Source organism: Caenorhabditis briggsae, assembly GCF_000004555.2.
Source record: "Caenorhabditis briggsae complete genome, chrI, whole genome shotgun sequence".
In the NCBI taxonomy this organism is placed as follows: domain Eukaryota; kingdom Metazoa; phylum Nematoda; class Chromadorea; order Rhabditida; family Rhabditidae; genus Caenorhabditis; species Caenorhabditis briggsae.
In genome coordinates this window covers 9,192,306-9,211,623 of record NC_013489.2, presented here as the reverse complement: position 1 = coordinate 9,211,623, position 19,318 = coordinate 9,192,306, and the positions used below count along the sequence as shown (strand labels likewise).

General features: G+C 36.4%; 5 protein-coding genes across 5 annotated transcripts; 2 read left to right on the top strand and 3 right to left on the bottom strand.

Annotated features, from left to right (window-relative positions):
• Positions 1 to 93: 93 nt before the first annotated feature.
• On the top strand, positions 94 to 3,733 carry Cbr-pup-3 (the record flags this gene model as incomplete). Its single annotated transcript, XM_045239679.1, has 8 exons — positions 94 to 129; positions 516 to 731; positions 781 to 880; positions 2,407 to 2,609; positions 2,658 to 2,766; positions 2,814 to 2,942; positions 2,987 to 3,185; positions 3,235 to 3,733. The coding sequence occupies 8 exons, from the start codon at positions 94 to 96 to the stop codon at positions 3,731 to 3,733; spliced, it is 1,491 nt and encodes a 496-aa protein (XP_045094886.1).
• Positions 3,734 to 3,978: 245 nt separating this feature from the next.
• On the bottom strand, positions 3,979 to 9,560 carry CBG12487 (the record flags this gene model as incomplete). The annotated part of the gene is made up of 17 exons (XM_045239671.1): positions 3,979 to 4,070; positions 4,125 to 4,281; positions 5,017 to 5,309; positions 5,356 to 5,779; positions 6,112 to 6,232; positions 6,281 to 6,387; positions 6,426 to 6,894; positions 7,662 to 7,726; positions 7,788 to 8,342; positions 8,393 to 8,525; positions 8,567 to 8,661; positions 8,705 to 8,794; positions 8,840 to 8,917; positions 8,965 to 9,123; positions 9,168 to 9,243; positions 9,291 to 9,370; positions 9,447 to 9,560. The coding sequence occupies 17 exons, from the start codon at positions 9,558 to 9,560 to the stop codon at positions 3,979 to 3,981; spliced, it is 3,108 nt and encodes a 1,035-aa protein (XP_045094885.1).
• Positions 9,561 to 11,693: 2,133 nt separating this feature from the next.
• On the top strand, positions 11,694 to 12,396 carry CBG12486 (the record flags this gene model as incomplete). The annotated part of the gene is made up of 3 exons (XM_045239664.1): positions 11,694 to 11,783; positions 11,940 to 12,219; positions 12,266 to 12,396. 3 exons carry the CDS (start codon positions 11,694 to 11,696, stop codon positions 12,394 to 12,396), a joined length of 501 nt encoding a protein of 166 aa, XP_045094884.1.
• Positions 12,397 to 13,747: 1,351 nt separating this feature from the next.
• On the bottom strand, positions 13,748 to 14,245 carry CBG25341 (the record flags this gene model as incomplete). Its single annotated transcript, XM_045239657.1, has 4 exons — positions 13,748 to 13,816; positions 13,892 to 13,951; positions 14,026 to 14,191; positions 14,238 to 14,245. The coding sequence occupies 4 exons, from the start codon at positions 14,243 to 14,245 to the stop codon at positions 13,748 to 13,750; spliced, it is 303 nt and encodes a 100-aa protein (XP_045099296.1).
• Positions 14,246 to 14,934: 689 nt separating this feature from the next.
• CBG12485 lies at positions 14,935 to 18,081 on the bottom strand (the record flags this gene model as incomplete). Its single annotated transcript, XM_002639969.1, has 9 exons — positions 14,935 to 15,105; positions 15,304 to 15,498; positions 15,544 to 15,652; positions 15,700 to 15,851; positions 16,524 to 16,868; positions 16,916 to 17,262; positions 17,317 to 17,540; positions 17,588 to 18,002; positions 18,045 to 18,081. 9 exons carry the CDS (start codon positions 18,079 to 18,081, stop codon positions 14,935 to 14,937), a joined length of 1,995 nt encoding a protein of 664 aa, XP_002640015.1.
• Positions 18,082 to 19,318: the final 1,237 nt, after the last annotated feature.

Here is a 19,318-nt window from a genome sequence, read left to right as displayed (position 1 = left end):
ACGTACTCATTTTACAACCCTATAGGGTCCCTACGATGACTCATCTCTATCTAATCGCTCGTTCCGCCTATTTTTCCAGGAAACGGATGAGTCATGAGTCACTCACAATATTATTCATGCATTTCGATTGTTTGTCTCTAATTATTTGAACATGGTATTGACTTTTTTATGTTGGCAAAAACGGAGTTGCGGAAGAGAATAGCTGGCCAAACTACCGTGATTTGCAATTTTCGTTTCCGTTTTTCTCGATTGTCTTATTTTTTCCGGAAATTTTTAGATTTAGAAACATTTTTTTGGAGGTTGTCTAAACAAAACTTGTCAAAAAGCAAAAGTAATCAAGCGAGACAAAAGGACTGAGAATTTTGTGTTACGGTAGTTACTGGAACCGGTGGCCTAGCCCACAAGCTTTTGACCCCCACAGCTCCGATATTTTATACAAGCATAATCTATGTTTCTTTTTTGATACGTTGCCATGTGTTATCCTTGTCTATTCCTAGTAATTTACTATTTTTCAGTACTCCTCTACTCCCCTCCACCCCACAATGACTCCACTTTCCTACTCTGCTATTGTTACCAAGAACAGAGTAGCGGAAGTGTCGACGTCAGCTCCAGAGGCTCCAAAATGCTCACTAAAAATTAGTCCATCCAAAATTAAGATGAGCATTAAGCACAAGAAAGGACCAGTCAACTCCTGTGGAATTGACTTCGAGAAGGCCTACGTGGAGCATAAGGTATTTTTTCAAAGGATCAGCAACCAAAATCAGTTTCATTGAATTTCAGATCTCCCAAGAAATCGAGTCGTTCGGCAACACGGACCATCACGTGGCATTGGAGGAAGCTGCGAAATGTTTCAAGGAAGCGATGTATCGCTGCTTTCCAGGTAAAATAATGTTTCGTATGTACCGTATACACTCTCATAGAAGTACTTGCACTATGAGCCGACATATACTTGCACTTTGAGCCGACATATCTCGGTTTCTGTGAAAGATATGAAAAATTGTCAACAGCCAAAATGTTTGTCATAATATCTTCCTTATATCTAAAACGCTACACGCGTCTGTTGTAAGGTTCCGTTTCAAATGTTTTTTTGAAACTTTTGACGAGAAGTTGACTATTCGTTTAAATTTTTTAACAATCAAAAATTTTCAAGCCTCAAAATAATCAAAACCGTCAAAATGTCAAAAGATTCGTTTTCAAAATAATTATAAAACTCAAAAGGTCAAAAAAGTCATTTGTCAAAAGATTCAAATTGAAATTCGTTGACTTTAGTCAATTATGATTAAAATGCCTCAAAAGGGTCGAAGATGATTTTTATGCGAATAGGTGAAAGTGTGAAACAACGAAATGTGGTATAGTAGTGAGAAGCAGAGATGTTCTGCTTCCGGATTCCGGATTCCGTATTCCGGTTACTGGATTCTGGGTTCCGAATTCCGTATTCCGTATTCCGTATTCCGTATTCCGTATTCCGTATTCCGTATTCCGTATTCCGTATTCCGTATTCCGTATTCCGTATTCCGTATTCCGTATTCCGTATTCCGTATTCCGTATTCCGTATTCCGTATTCCGTATTCCGTATTCCGTATTCCGTATTCCGTATTCCGTATTCCGTATTCCGTATTCCGTATTCCGTATTCCGTATTCCGTATTCCGTATTCCGTATTCCGTATTCCGTATTCCGTATTCCGTATTCCGTATTCCGTATTCCGTATTCCGTATTCTGGATTCCGTATTCCGTATTCCGTATTCCGTATTCTGGATTCCGTATTCCGTATTCTGGATTCCGTATTCCGTATTCCGTATTCCGAATTCAGTATTCTGGATTCCGTATTCTGGATTCCGTATTCTGGATTCTGTATTCCGTATTCTGGATTCTGTATTCCGTATTCTGGATTTGTATTCTTTCCGGAGAAAAATAATAGCGTTGTAACCAGCCGGTTTGAGGATACTACTGATTATTTTTCGTAACTTTCGAAGTTATCCGACACTTCCGACTCTTCTTGAAGCATTTAACACTTTTGACGAAATATGATTTCCACTATTTTTCATTTGCCACGTTTGACTATTTTGACGATTCACTTTTTTTTCGATTTTGAAGCGTTTGACTATTTTGATGATTATTTTCCGTGAGAAAAAATTATTTTTGAGCAATTTGATTAATCAAAATTGTCAAATTTCACGTGATTTCATAAATTAAAAATTTGAAACGGAACCTTAGTCTGTTGGTCCCGGTGTCACTCTGCCGACTTTTGAAAAAATTGAAAAATAAATATAGATTTACGTGACCTTCAAGAAAAAATAAATAACTGATATTGAACAACCTACCAGTAAAAAATTAGGTTAAATCGCGCCGAAGGCGCACGAGCTTGCTGGTTAAACATATTTTGATATTAAAAATAAAATTTTCAGATGCAAAATGCCTGATGACTGGATCCCTGGCTGCCGGAGTAGACATTCATACTTCAGATCTTGACTTCTCAATTAAGATCCCAAGTATGACCCAGGGATCAACGTTTCAGAAGCTAAAGGAAATTTCGGACCGATTGAAAAGTGTTTCGTACAAAATCAAAGACGAACCAGTTTTTTATAAGGTTAAAGTCCAGAGAGCCAATGTAAGCAAATCTAGAAAATCAACAAACCTCAATTTTTCTGTTTTTCAGGTACCTGTCCTTCAAATGAAGCACATTAAAACTGGCGTTATTATTGATGTGACCATTGACAACGACACTTCAAAACGGAACACCCAGTTGCTCAGATGGTACGCCAAAAGTGAGTTTTCTAAACCTGAATTGTCAAGTATAAATTGAATATTTCAGTTGATAAGAGATTCCCGCTCCTTTGCAAAGCGGTCAAAGCATGGGCATCGAAGGTCGGAGTGGAGGGATCCAGTAAGGGAAGACTCAACAGTTTTTCCATTTGTTTGATGCTTATCAACTACCTTCAAGGTTTTTACTTTTTTTCGAATGTTAATAAAAAAAAATAATTTCAGCGGGAGTCACACCAGCAGTCCTACCTTCGATCCAGCGATTCTCCCGAAATTTCAATAAAAATTTTGCTGTAGGAGATAAATATAACGATTTCGATTGGAGGGAAAAAATTGAAAAAGATGGAAAATTTGTGCTGGATGCAAATAAGAGCTCTTTGGCAGCTCTTTATCTTGGATTCCTGAAATACTATTCCGAATTCGAGTAAGTTTTTTTAGATTCTAAAAACTTTCTAAATATATTTTGTTTTCAGTTTCAAAAAGAATTGGATCTCTGTGAAACGAGGAATTGTGATGGAGAAGAGATGGGATGAACAAGAGAATCGGTTGGGTGGATTGCCAAAAGATTCCCTATACATCGTAGTTGAAGATCCATTTTTGACTGTTCCCAGGAACTGTGCGGGAACAGTTCGACAGTCGAATACTATGAAGAGAATTCAAGAAGAATTCGATGATGAATGGCGCCAAACTCTCAAATCCGAAACCATTTTTAATAGAGATTTTTCAAACTGGAGAAAAAGAATTGTTGAGAGTGGAAAGGCACGAGATCTCCAAATTCACGAATGGGAGAAAGAATTGAAGGCATTAGAAGAGGAAGAAGACGATGATTCTGGTTGGGGAACTTCCAGTGATTGTAGCAGTTTGGACAGTGAATTCATAAGGCTGGCACCAGAAGAATATTGGGAGGAGAGGTATACTTTCTATGTCAGTAAACCATGGCCGGAAATTTTCAATTATTGTCTTCATTGGTAATTCGTTTTTCTTTTTCTTTTACTTTTAGTTCGAATAATAAATTTTTACATGTAATACAGTGTAATACTTTAAAAAGAAAAGAAAACCAGTTCATCTATGAAAGTAATATCACAAAAAAACTAATACCCATCAGATTTTACGACACAATAAAACAATAAAATGTTTACAATTTCTCAAAATATCAACCCGTTTTGCGAAGGAGCTATGCCAAATTTCAGATATGGTTTTTCAAAAGTTTGAAAAGTTTATAACTTTTGCAAATCGAATACTTCATCCTCGTCCTCATCGTCCGATTTATACAACGGAATACGTTCAAATCCATGGTTTGAGCCGATTCCTGGAGAGAATTCAATTTATGATGAAACACTTTGAAACCAAATTGTGGGCTTACCATTGAAGAATCCTCTTCGATTCAAAACTGATGTAACTCTCTGTCGACACATAAATGTACAACTAATAATCATCAAAATCGATGCAATCGTTATAATGACCATATTCGATGACTGTACTCCAATGAATTTTTCGGCTGTTGGAGTTTTATCCGAAATCTGAAAATTTCTTCTTTTTTGGTGTTTAGGGATAAGCTTGAGTTTTTTAGTCCCCCGCATAATGTTTAGACCTTTTTAGGTTTTTTAGAAATTCTCAAAGTTTTCTTTTTGGTTACTGTAGATAGAACTTCTATCATAGAAGCTAATTTGCTTGTAGTTTTACTGCATATTTTTTGCAAACACAATCACGTCAAAATTCAGTAAATAAAAACTGTCTGCAATTAAAAAACTGCAGGAAGATTAGCTTCTCCAGTAATCTACAGTAACCTTCACGAATACCGTCGCGGTAATTTTCAGACAGAAAAAACCCGGAAAAGCGAAAAAGATTTTTCGAAAATAGCTGAATAACTTAAAAAGGTCTAACAATTTCGCAAAAAAATTGAGAAAAATAAGTTTGTTCTCTCGATAATTATTGAAAACCCCTTCTCAAAAACTTCCAATTTTTGTGTCTAAAGATTTTAAAGGTAGTGCACAGTCTCCTTAAAAATCCTTAAATAACTCCTTAATTGAAAAAAACCACGATCGCGGGGGACTAGAAAACTCAAGCTAAGAGCCAACTTCGTTTTTCGATGCTTTTTTTCGAGGAAGTATTTTTTTTCTGAATATTTTCTCTATTTTTATGTGACTCTACATGATTTTCTGTACAAAAAAACAATTTAAAATTCACCACACACCGTCTTCCACCAATCAGTTCAATCAGAAGAACACAGTAATCCAATTGACAATTCTACTCACCACAACAGCAAACTGAGCATGCATTTGTCCTCCAGCCGTTCTCACTTTCACCAAATGTTCTCCATTTGGAAGTGGAACAAATCGTCTTCCATTCAAAAGTGGAAGACTCTTATGCATATGATCAATTGAAACAGTCATTCCTTCCATTCCTCCAGTTATCCGAACTCCTCTCGTTCGTTCAATCAACGCGTTTTTCACTGATTTCTGATTCTCAGAATAGAGATGTCCACTAGCCATGTTCTCATAACAACATCCAATCTGTACGAGAAGTGCATCCAAATTATCAGCTGCGTCTGGAATACGCGAGAGTTAGAGAGACATTCTGAATGAAATACCTACGATTAACACCGGATTTATCCATTCGGGATGCATTGTCATTCCATGAAAACTCTCGAATTGCCTCCTTCTCATTTGGAAATCCTTTTGCACACCCTTCTGTCTCCGAAGATTTCATCAAATCGTGATTGGATCTATAGACTTCAGCAATCGGTTTTCCAATTCCAATCGTATCATTTATATATCGAACTTTCATTCCTCCAGTCGCTAGGATTATAACAAAATCAAGTTCTGGAACAGCTCCGATGGCTTCGTCTAACAGCAACTTGAATGGAGAAATCGTATCGTAGTCGTGACAATTCAATTGAGTATGTGGGATTTCTGGCATGAAGACCAGTGTGGATTTGCCCAAAATTTCCGAAAATTCTGCATTTGTTTCGGGGTTACAGTAAGTGGACATCATTTCATAAGCCATTGCTTCTGTTCTCTTAAAATTGAAAGTTTAAGTCGTGTTTTGCAAACTACGTAAAACCTGTATTAGAAGGGCCCCTCTAATCGCATTGCTTCCGTAGAGACCACACGAAAAACAGAAATGCTCCTTTTGATGGAAGGGCCCTTCTGTTAGATTACTAATAGCAACACATAAATTTATGTGGTTATCTGAATTTTAGTTGTTTTTTGTTTCTATTGAATTTTAGGTGTTTTAAAATTTTCAGCTAAAAACGATGTCTCTTTAATGGAAGTACCCTCATAGAGACCCCACAAAAATAGAAGGGTCGGCTCTTCTAATACAGGTTGTATTGCGTTCAATGATCGTACCTTCTCAACAGCCGTAATCAATGTGTATGGTGGTTTTCCAGATCCCATCAAATATAATTTATTAGGTCCACGAGGCAACTCTTGAACACATTCCTTTCGCTCAAGTTCAGCAACGGCGGCGCTGAAATTTGAATGTTTTAGTTCTCCTTTCTTATTTCAAAAGGTTCACTTTGTAACAAGAATCACTTGATCTGGAGTGAAATGATCTCCTGGATGGGCAGATGGAACAACGGAAAACTCATTGACACTGTCTTTGATCAATTCGTTTTTGATCATCTGCAAATCGAAACAAAATTATTGGGAAAGCTCTCGGCATTGAGGCTAACATCAGCAATCGTTCCAACTGTCGCTGCCTTCTTCTGCAAATCAGTTGAATCACAACCAACAGAAATTCCCAATTCAAAAGCCTTTTTCAACTGTAGATCATCAACTCTCAACGCAGTTTTTGATTCGAGTAGTTTTCGATCGCATTGAATTGAATTGCCAAGAGCTTTCAGCAAGGATTCGTCCATTTTTGCTTTGTCAAAAAGTCTTGGTTCGTTTTCAGATACACTGAATGTCAAAGTTTCAACAATTCCTTCGCTAATGATTAACACTGCTGCAGGGTCAAAATCAGAGAGGCGCTGTAAATTAGTTGAATCCATAAAAGAAGATTTCGGATTAGAACTTACTCCTTTTAGTTCGTTAGTCATATTTGGAATCAACATCAATGAAACATCTTTATCGATCGTAAAGTCTCCTGTACAAGTCAAACGAGCCAATTCATCGACCACTTGTCCTCCACTGAAATTAATGTACCGTTAAACCTGTATTAGAAAGGCCGGCCCTTCTTTTACAGAACCCTTCTGTTTTTCTAAGCCCCTCCCAGAGGACCCTTCTATTAGAGGGGGTCTTCTGTTAACCATAAGTGTGGTGTACGGTGAGTTGTTTCAAATTGGGCAGAAAAACATGAAGATTCACACAAAGTTTTTTTTTAATCCAAAAAAATGGAGATTGTGAAAATAATTTATTTTGAAGAGAATGTTTTTTTCTCAATTTTCTTGCAAAATTTTTAAGCCTTTTTCGGTTTTTCAGCTATTTTTGAAGATTCTTCTCCGCTTTTTCCTTTTCCGACTGAACCATATGCGCAAAGGTTACTGTAGATTACTGTAGAAACATAATTTTCTTGCTTGATACAATTTGTTTTTTCTGCATTTTGACGTGACTGTGTTTGCGAAAAAGAGGAAATTAGCGTCTACAGTAATCTACAGTAATATTTGCGCATACCATCCAGTCTATTTTCCGATTATAAAAAAACTGGAAAAGGGGGAGAAGAATTTTTGAAAACAGCTGAAACCCCTAAAAAGGTCTAAAAATTTTGCAAAGAAAAGTGAGAAAAATAATACTTTTCTTTTGAAAATTCGCAAGTTTTTCTCGAAAATTTCCAATTTTTAGTGTCTATCTAAATGATTTTCTGCAAAAAAAATTTCACCGTACCCCACCTCTAATAGAAGGGCTCATCTAATGAATATTTTACGGCATTTAATTTTTTAAAAGTGCAGCTAGCTTACATTTCATCGAATGATAACACAGCAATCAAGTTTTTGCCTCTTCCTCGGATGTACAATTCCGATTTCTGAAATCCAAGTTCTAATTAGACTTTAAAGTTCTAAATAAATTTCAAATTCCCTTAATACCGTTTCATTATCTCCACATGCCAATAGTGTAATATCATGTCGAACAGCTCTCGATCCAGGTATTACAGTTACAGTAAAAGTATCAGATTCAAGTCCACGCGCGGATACAGTAACTTGATGGTCTCCTGGTGGCAAAAGTCTCCAATATTCTCCAGCTTCCGTTGAGATTATATCCTTTCCAGTCTCCACAGAAATTGTTGCGTTGGCTACTGTATTATTATTTCTATCCACAACAAGACCCGTAACTCCTGTCAATCCCATTTCCATAAAAGAGAGAAGCGAAAACTGATGTTCCTCCCATAACTTTGGCATCATGTCATCAGTTGGAAACTTGAAACATCCCATTTCTACAGTAATCTCCAAGCAATTTGTATGCTCGTATTGCCAATCCTGCATTCCACCAGCCAAATGATACCATCCAGCACCATTCGTAATTCCGTTTATAAAATTGTCTCCATCAGCCGACAATCCACATCTTCTTCCAGTTTTCCACATTTTCGTATGGGCTCTTGCATATCTATAACTCAATTCTACGAATAGTTTGTCGTCTGCACTCTGAAATTATTCAAATAATTGTGACGTTCAATGTTGCGAAATGGTTTTACAGCAGTATAAATTCCATCTTGTCCAGTTACAGAGTCGTCGTAAGGATAATTAGCAACTAGACTTCCTCCATGAAGATTTGTACTCAATACGAAAGGATATGATTGAAGCCATTTCATCACAGCAACGTTTTCTCTGAAAAAATAATTTTCAAATAAAACTGAAAGGTTACCTACTTTTCTGGATCATTTCCTCCGGATGGCTCTCGATGTTGTGGGAATTTTGTAGGGAAGTTTCTATTCAGATCCACGTCGTTCGCATTAGCACGTCCCTAGAAATATCGATCTTGCTTGATTTCAGGAAGTACACCTTACCATCGCCGAAATTCTATCTCCAGCAAAACCCTTCTCGTATCCATCTGGATTCATAGATGGCATCAAATGGAATCGAGCACCATTCACTAACTGAAAATTGAAATCAAAACTTCAGAGTTTCAGAATAAAACTTACACCAGTCAGATACTTATTTTTTCCATAATTTGTACATAAAATTTCAGCCAAATACAAAACTGCTTCACGACCAACCACCTACAAAAATGAAACTCCTTTTTGGAAAATCAATGGAAAACTCCTACCTCATTTCCATGCATATTTCCAACGATCTTCAATTCTGGCTCCAGTAATTCGTGTTCTTTCGGTTTATCAGACACAATCAGAACCCATAATTCTCTTCCTTCCACAGATTTTCCAGCAGAATACAAATGAGTGATATTTGGATAATTAAGACGAAGTGCCTGGAAATTTTAAACTCTGAAATTCAAAGTAAAAAAAAACTCACTTGAAGCCAAGCAGTCATTTCGTTATAATTGTGATTTTTCAATCTGGTGGTATTGACATTGATGAAATCTCCAACTCTGGAAATTTTCAGAAATTTTGAGAACAAAAAATTTCTGAATCTAACTTTGCTTTCATTGCATCCCAAGTTGGAAAGAATGTGGTATTTCTCTTGTCATTCCCGAAATATCGAGTGAGAGCATCTTGCTGAAAATGTTTAGTATTTTGAATGAAGTTTTAGATTTTCTATTTATTTTTAGTGTGCTCAGAATTCCAGGTTTACCTCGGCCATCTCATTTTCGCGTTCCGATGCAAAAATGTCAGCTTTCCATGATAGATCTTGTTGTTGGGCCCAAGTGAGAGTGACGAAGAGAAAGAGACCGCAAAATAGTCTCATATCTGAGGAAAGATAGCTTTTTTGGGAACAATTCAGATGATTTTAGTGTGTTTGAAAAGAAAACGGTCTCCCACAGAATGAAGTACAAACTGCAAACTTAATTATGGTCTACCATGAAAAAAATTGGTTTGGCTGGTCTGGAGCATAGTTTCAGAATTTGAAATCAAAGGCCACCCATCCCACCAACTTTGACCTACAACATCAATTTTTTTAAAGGTAGATCAAATTCAAATCCGCAGTTCTTCTTTGACCGTGAAGAAGAAAAGAAGGAACTTGTTTAATTTCAGAGTGTTGCGTGGGAGAAAAATACAATAAAAATGAAGAAAAAGGAGAAGAGAAAAAGGGAATGTATGAACAGCTGAAGGATACCTGTAGACATAGTTTTGTATCTGAAGTTTAGATCAAATACTTTTTAGTTTATTCAATTAATGGCTATAGACTTCTCTGGGTAATAAGAAATATTTCGAGGATTAAAGTAAGAAGATTAAAGTGTGGCTCCTGAGGATTACCGTATCACAAATTCATAAAAAAAAATCTGAAGAAGACATTTGGAAACAGTGAAAAATAGTTGAAAGAAGTTCTAGCGAGAAACTCATTTCCACACTGTTCAAACATTTTTGGCTAGAGATCAAACTTGTAACTAGACGCAGGTGTGAAACGAAGAAAAGAACTATGCGGGGTGGCGATGTAAAAGGAGAGAAATCAGGATGTATACGGTTTCCGCATTTCGGCAAATAAAGAAAATGAGAGAGCTGTCAATGATCATGATAGATCAAGACGAAGAACAGTGTTACTCGGCAAAAGGGAAAAATATCGAAAAGAAGAAAATGGTAAATCGAATAGCAAGTGAATGTTTTGGCGCTACGAGAGCAGAGAGAGGCGCATAATGTAAACATTCAGCATTGAATTGCGAAGAGAAAATGAAAAGGGAACGAACAACTTCATGTGGGTCTAGAATGAATATATTAGATAGTAAGTATGGTCAGTAGGGATAGTGATCTTACGGTGTATTACAACAATATCGGCAGAAACAGGAGCGTAATTCGAGCCTCCATTTACTCAACATTTGTTTAAGCTAAATGAAAAAATAGACAGCTATTCCAGATTGTGGAGAAACACTCAAAAATACAGTTTGCATTTATGGCTCTCGCTCCACAAGTGAGAAATTGGTACTTTCAGAGCATAAGTTTTCAAGTTCAACAGTTCTGAGAAAAATGCCTAAAGACTCTGTTATTATACCAGAAGTCAGTCGCTGACACTAATTTTACTCGTATCAAAGTCGAAGATGCGGAAGAAAAAATCTTGTAAGCTAAAATTTTCAAATTTTGTATTGAAAACCTCCAAACAAGTCCAAGAATAAAATTTTTCTAAATCTAAACGATTCCCGGAAAATGGACCAAAATCATGAAAAAATATATATGTAAAAATCAGTTGCTAATTACGGTAGCTCGGCCACCAATCATTCTCTTCCACAGCTCCGATTTTTCTGTACCAGCATAATAAGCATTCATTCGCTTTTGTAGAAAAAAAGTGGTTTATACCACAAAACGATAACTAAAAACTAAAGTAAAAAGTTGTTATCCTTTTCAAACTATTATGATTTTCGCCTTCCTTATCTACTATAATTTAACCTAGCTAGAAAAAATGATCCGATTTAATTGACCGAAGCCTCGTCGGGATGATGGCTGATCGATTGTCCTATTCTTTCATCGCGCAGTCCGAGACATTGAAAATGAAATAGTATATAAAACAAGGAGAGGTTTCGAGAAAAGACAGTTTGACGATCCGATGAAAAAGTGAGAGATATGTATGGTAAATATGCGGAAATAAGGCGAACATCGGTAGAGACGCAGATACAAAAAGTCAATGCATTTCTGGGTTAGTAGACAAAAGAAAACGAAGAGAGGAAAGTAGAAAATAATCCCGAAGATGGGAAGTTTGAGATAAGAGACCCAGAAGATCTTCGAGATGCATCGGATGATGTGATGGGTAAAGATTTACAGTTTTTGATAAATCAGGAGTCGATCTGGCTAATTTAAGTAAGTCATCTACCGTAATCCAGTTCCTCTCAAATTTGAAATTTTGGAGACAAACCACGTTTGAAATGATTTTATTTATAATAAAAAGTATCAAATGACTGTGGATGATCAGGAATTCCGATTTGTCGCCGGAGGAGATGTCTTCGAAACTAATGATAAAATACTTCGGATCGGATCTGGAAAAGTAACAAAATTCCCGAGAGCCGAAAACAATAAAAATTTTCAGACTCTCATAAGAGTTTATATTTTATGGAATGCGATATTAGCCATTTTATTTGTGATACTCAGTCTTTAGTGAGTACTGTAGGATAGTCGACATATTCAAAAACAATCCTTTCAGCACTCAATCTTCTATCAGTATTATCTTCACACTTCCATTTGTAAGCTTTTGATATACTTGGTACAGAAGTTTAAAAATTCAGTTTGGCGCCTGTTTCGTTTTTATATTTGCACTCCGGATGAAGTCAAAAATGATTTTTGGAATACTAGCAACTTATACGGTGAATTCGGAGATTATTCAGCAAAGATATCATATTTTATTCAGATGATTTCGCTTGGAAATACTCTATTCCGAATGTTCGTGGGTCTTAATGATGGGGATTGGTTTGAGCGGTGTTTTGGTATTCTAGAAAAGTTATAGATTCGGTTTTTAAACATAATTTCCAGGTGAATCCATAGACACTTTCCATTCAGTAATCACAATTCTTTATTCAATTTTTCAAGTGTTTATCTCTTTTATTTTGGTTCGAATGAGTTTTTGGTTTAGTTCAAACTATAAAGGAACAAAGCTTTATTAATGCTTTTTAAGGGAAATGGATGCGAGTTGCTGCTGCTGTCATTGTTGTATCATATGTTGCTGCTGTTGTCCGTGTTTCGAAAAGGTGAATGATGACGAATGGAATGAAAGAAGTGAAAAAACTTCGAGTTTAACTGAATAAATCTTTCTCTGTATTGGTCAAACTTTCTTCATATAAATTTAATGAGCAAAAAAATGAATATAATTTTTCATCTAGTATACCAAACCTACAGTACCTGGCAATAAGATAATACAAAAACATATGTTTAGTTGATTTTCGGCCATTTTTACCATTTTCAGTAGTTTGGAGCTTGGTGGTTAAGTTTCCAATTACTTTCAGAATTTTGGATGGTATAGACCTAGATTAAAAGCTCAGTACGTGAAAGGGTCCCCCGCCCTGGTCTCCGAGGACCATTGTTGGATAATTTCCAAAGTTCCTTTTCCCTGGTAAGAAGCTTTGCATACGCTTTTTATTGATATTTGATCATTTCTTTTAATCTTTGACTGAATGTTTTGCAAAAGGGGGACGTTCAGTGGAAATGATTCTACCTAGCCCAAAAGTTAAGCGTATGCAAAGAGCTTTTTACCAGAGATAAGGGCTTGTGAAAATTATCCAACAATAAAATTCACAGAGTCTGATTTCACAGAGAACTAGTTTTTTTTTCAATACTCTGGTAATCGGTTTCCAACCAGATTCGGGAAAATTCCGGAGCAGAAATGGCTCTGGTTAGAAAATTGTCCGAATCGGGTTGGGAAATTAGCTTTCTCGGTCGGATCTGGTCAGAAAATCACAAGATCTGGTTGGAAAATAAAAACTTTCCGAATCTGGTTGGAAAATGCGCGTTCCCGCATCTGGTTGGAAAATTGCCCGAAACTGGGTAGAAACCGATTACCAGAGATACGTGGAATTTTTTCAACGTGGACAGAAGCTGGGGACGTGACCGAATATTTATTGATTTATTAATTTATTGCGTTACCTGAATAAAAAATAGAAAATTTTTGTAAAGCTTGAAAATTGAATAAAATTTGACATGACCTTTGGAAAGAGAGAAATCAAAAAGTGAGGAGCAGAATCACAAACAGTAAAATAAATCTCGCCGAGGGCGCACCAGACAGCTGTTAAACTGTTTATTTAAGTAAACATTTTATTCGATAGTCAATCAATTTTCTGATCACTGTCTTCGTTATCTTCACTTTCGGAACATTTCGTACATTTATAAGCTCCCATTTCCTGGATACATTCATATATCGCATTTTTCTCCAAATCGTGCTCATCTGCTAATCCGTTGCACCTGAATTTTTTACTTGCTCCGTTTTTTTATATAATTATTATTCTAACCAACTCAAACGCATCAAAACGACGGCGAAAAGTGAGCTGAAGCCAACTCGAACAACGGAGAACACAACCAGAATAATGTTATCTGGAAAAAAGACATTCAAAACATTTTTGTTTTAGAAATATGCAAAACTAAACCTGTGTAGAATGGACTTCTCACTTCTAAAGCCACCAAGATTCTTGTAAAAAGGAGATAGAATTCAGAGAATGTGTCAATTATCTGTATAAACTTAAGTTATATCTGTATAAACTTAAGTGATATTGAACAGGCTGATTTTTGGGTTTGAAACATACATTAAAAATGGAAATTATGGTAAATAATGTCTTTGATTGGCACCAAAGTGAGCATAGCAGAAGAACTACACAGAAAAACTGAAAATTCAAATTAAAAAGTATTTCTGAATTCGAAATTACATTCAGAATCCCACTTGACGTATCCGTTCCCTTGTCATGGACGATACTGAAAAATGAAAGAGACAAATGTGAAAAGACCTTTTTTCGATCACCTTATCATGAAAAACAAAATATTAGCCACTCCGAGAATCAGTTGAATTATAATGAAGTAAATTATCCAGTACTAGAAACCAGAGATGTATAGGTTACAGTATAACTACAAGCTTCTCCTCTTCACCTACTTTTCCTCGTAATCCACAAATATGAACAGAAACATTTGATAAATCAACTCCTGCTACTTCTCGCCTAGGATTTTTCATTTCAATGATATTATTTTCGTTCAGAAGAAAATTTAGAAAATTAAAGAGCCAACATTTATTATTGGGAAAATATCGGTTGAAAAAGAACAAAAAACGGTCACGAGATTCAAGACCAATATTACCATATTTTTTCTTATATGGTAATATCAACAACCGAAACCGCCTTCTTTGGGCTCACTCGATTCCGGTGGAAGATATCAAAAACTTGTCAACTGAAAATATTGACGATAATATGATAGATAATTTATCAGTTGATAAATTTTTGATATCTCTCACAGGAATCGAGATAATTGAGCTTAAAGAAGGCGGTTTGGGTGATCTTCTAATACAGGAAATACGGTAACACGTAAAGATGAAAATTCAACGAGATTTAGATAATAAAGGATGACAAACGATGAGGATGACACTAAGATACTTTAATAGCGGGATGCAAATAGAATTGAAACATTTTGAATAAGATAAACACATATTAAGAAAAAAAAACAGAAAGTTACAAATTTCTTCGGATAGGCTTTGCGAATTGTCTCATAAAGTTAATATGACAGATGTCGGTACACTTTTGAGAACTGTTTTGAGAGTGTGTACTGTAGTTGTTGTTGCTGAAGACATTACTTGAGCGGTTAGCTTCCGATGACCACGGAGAAGAATCCGGTTCAGTTTCCTGAAACTTCTGGAACAAATATAGATGATGAGAAGATAACACGACGACGGTACCTCGGTCGATCTTGACAGATACCACTCAGTTTCTAACTTCGGACCATTTCGAACCACCAGGATTCTGAAAATGGAACTATGTGAGGTATATGAAGCTACTTTCCTACCGCCACGTGTCAGCTGCCAATCTTGTGTAAAAGTATACCAGGCGAGATGCGAGAGTTTCATATATAACCTCCTTTTTTCCTTTTTGAATATACTCTACAATTGCATCATTGAAAACAGGGAATGCCACTCGGAAGACGTCATTGAAACGGCTTTTCGGTAGAAGAGAAGAATCCTCACGAAAGCTCAAATTGGAAATATGGCAGCGATAGATGTCGTGAAGAATTGTTGCACACTGAAAAACAATTTTTAAAGACATTTTTTCTGGTTTTTCTGTTACCATTCCAGCTACAACTTTTTCATGGTCAGCTTTGTCATTTGCCAGAATTTTGACAAGAATGTGACGTACACTGGACCAACCGTGATTCTCGCTGGTCCTTCGAAACTTACTGAAAAACATAATTTATTGGTTTGATCTTCAAACTTCCGATTTTACATGATATCTGCCTTTCTGATTTTCCAGGCCAAGTATTGGACGGTTTGTACCAGCGACTCGTATATTTTGATATCGTTCTTCGAAATGTTTCGGATAAGACTTTCTCCGAATATGGTTACCATAAGCTTCCGAGCGTCTTTGCTGCCATTTGCCTGACAATCAAGACATTAATAGGAACCCTAATAATACATTTTTGTTACTATTTCATAGAGGGAAGACGCAAAAAGGCGCAGACAGAGGACATTCTTCACATCTCCAACTTTGTGATTATCGTACAATTCGTTGGAATGTTCGACTGTATTTGACCATTGGGACTTCAGTGGTTCGTTCCAATCGCTTTGTAAGTCACTAGAAGTGTTTTTGTTCCATACATAGAAAAATTCAAATTTATCAAACCTCCAAAAGCCGTCCTCGTATGTCTTTTCAGTTGATTGGCCGTTCATTCTTAGCTGTATAGCTACCGTAAATCCTGTAAATGTGACACATCGTTAATTTTCAGAACCTGTTGTTTCTTATTTTACGAAAATTTTGTTAATACTATTGTTATGTTTAATCAACGAGCAAAAAAAATGATTTGGTTGTTTTATCTGAACTTCTAATTTACTAAATAGAAAAAAGAGGAAAAATAGTATAAAATCTTCTTCTTCGAAATACTTTTTCAATGAATAAACTAGAGGAAATCGTTGTAAAATAAAACGAAAAGACATAAACAACAAACAATTTTATAGCAACAAAACAATTGTAACAAAATCAACCCATAAAAAAAGAAAAAACATTCAAAGCATTGTATTTCTTCTGAGCTTTGCTGCCTTCAACTCATTTACTTCCTCCTTCAGCTCCTTGTGTCTCGCATCTAATCTCCCTAGCTCCGCCTTGAGATTTCGATTGATTTCTAATGTCATCTTGTATGCGTTAATCCACTTTTCTGGAACCTTTTCTCTGTCAATTGCCGATAGGCTTGAGAACGCTGTTGCACTGGCAACAGATGACGGTCGCAAATTTCGGGCAGATAAAAGTTCTTCTTCTGTGACTTCCTCCAATAAATTATTGTTGAGTGCAGAGCTATTAGAGGCGGGTAATGAGCTATTTGAAGTCACTACTGGATTGAACTCTTTGATGAAAGACTTTTTAATGCCATTATTCGACGAATGTGTTACTTGTGGAGGTGGCTGAAACAAAATCAATATATTTACTGTACTTTTCATAGAGCACTTACCACTGTTGGATCGAAATCCCTTGGCAACCGGTCTATTTTCGGCACAACGGCAGGTGTAGGGAGTAAAAATTTTAGGGGATTTACGACACGTTCTTCGACCACATTCTTCTCGTGAGAATTTTGGTAGGTAGTTTGGTAGTTACTTTTGGTAGTTGCTTCATCTTCAATCTCACCATCATAGAAAAAGCGTAAGGTTTGTGGATCAAATTTGAGAACATGCCGTAAAGTGTTCAAAGTGAACTTAACGACAAAAAGTAGTATTTGATGGTAAATTTTCCGGATGTCCGATTTTGATTCCCTTGGCCCGGTGAAGAATGAAGAAATTACATCTCGAACATTTTTATTCACTGAAAAAAGTAATTTGAATGAATCAAGAACTTTACACATTCAAAAATGCTTACATTGGGTGGAAAGGATCTTTAACTGAGTCTCATCCAGCTTTGTTGTCAACGGGACATTTCTAGTTATATTTTGAGCGAAAGGGAGCCACGGTCCATTTTCAAAAATAGCGAATTCTTCGGTTTGCAGCACGGTTACCAACATTTCTCTCAAAAAATTGCGAAGCCTAACATCGATATGTTCTAGAATATTTTCGTCTTTAGCCATCACCGACTTGATTTTTTTTCTGAAAAAAAATTGGGTGAAGCGTTTTTGGATTTATTTGGTATTCACCTTAAAACATCGTTTTGCAACATGCCTTTCATTTGTCGTTTAACCGCCATGAGCCAATCGGCAAGGAACACTTTCAACGGTCCAGGGAGAACACTGATTAGCTTTTTTTCCAGAACAAACTCCAGGAGCGGAATTGTTTTTTGGGGAAGAGTAATCCATAAGGAAGGAAATTGGTTGCGCTCTAAAAACATGGATGGCGCTTGCGATAGAATATCAATAGTAGGATTCATTGAGAAAGGTTTGGATGCAGTAGAGAAAGAAGTTGATGTTGTTCTCTTTGAAAAGTTCCGTTGTTCCGAAAAGTTATTATCATTAGAGGAAAGACGTGCATGTTCCCTTTCTCTTCTCCCAAGATGCCTTTTCCGTACACGTACAGGAGCTTCAGTTTCGGTCACTGCGGTATCGTTATCCGAATCTGAAAAGTGATGTTAGACATGAGTTGTTCTTGGAAACTTACCGGAAAACACCTTTCTCTTGTTTTGCTTTCTTTTCATCATGAATTCTTCTGTAAACTACACGAAGATTTATGAACGATACATTTAATTTAATACAGAATACGATTAATTCAACTTCGATAGTAAGATATAAGAACTTTTAAAATACAGTTGAAAAATAAAAGATTTTTCAAAAAGGGACTATTCTTTGACTTTTTTCAGTAAAAAATGTTTTCTGTCGGAATCCCCTTTAAAAATACAAACAATCGCGATCGTTATTCTCGGCCAAAAGGCCGCGGCCACCCAGCAAATTTAAACGCCGGCACTAAAATTTAAGCAGACAACGGATTAATAAGAATAACATTAAGCGGTGAATAAAAAATTCGGAAAAAACTCATAATCTCAGTTTTTAGGATCTTGGTGGTACTATCGTACCAAGACCCTTGTTCCTCTAACGAGAAAATTACTTCATGAGGTTATTCACCAACATGTAAATAGAAAAATTCGGAGAAATTGAGAAAATTCCGCGAAACCGCGGAGAATGAACCAATCTAGCTGAAATTTCGGAGAAAATCGGAGAAAATTATAGAGAGCATATTCACAAAATTTTGGGTCGCAAAATTAATTTTGAAATTTTGGCTGGAATTTCAGACAAAATGGTCAAAGTGGATATTTTGACCCCAAATTTTGTGAATATGCTCTCTATAATTTTCTCCGATTTTCTCCGAAATTTCAGCGAGATTGGTTTATTCTCCGGTTTTGCGAAATTTTCTCCATTTCTCCGAATTTTTCTACATTTTGGTGAATAACCCCATCAAAGAGGAGTTTTTTCAATTTTGAGTATTTATATGGGATTTCTGGGTCATGTGCTTAAATTGAAGCAATAGAAAGCAAAAATAAACTTGTTTTTACCTTTTATACCGTACATCCCAACTTTCGTCTCAAAACCGTAATAGTTAAATACGTACGTGCCTTTAAAAAGGACTACGGTAAAAAATTTTGCCGACAAAGTTTTTGTTTCTTTTTTCCCATTTGTTCCTCTATTTTTACTTCATATTGCTCGCGCCAACACCCGCTGACGCGCCCTGACGGGCTTGTCTGCTCCCGGCATCCGCTTACAGACAAGCTGTGACCGTCTCCGGGAGCTGCATGTGTCAGAGGTTTTCACCGTCATCACCGAAACGCGCGAGACGAAAGGGCCTCGTGATACGCCTATTTTTATAGGTTAATGTCATGATAATAATGGTTTCTTAGACGTCAGGTGGCACTTTTCGGGGAAATGTGCGCGGAACCCCTA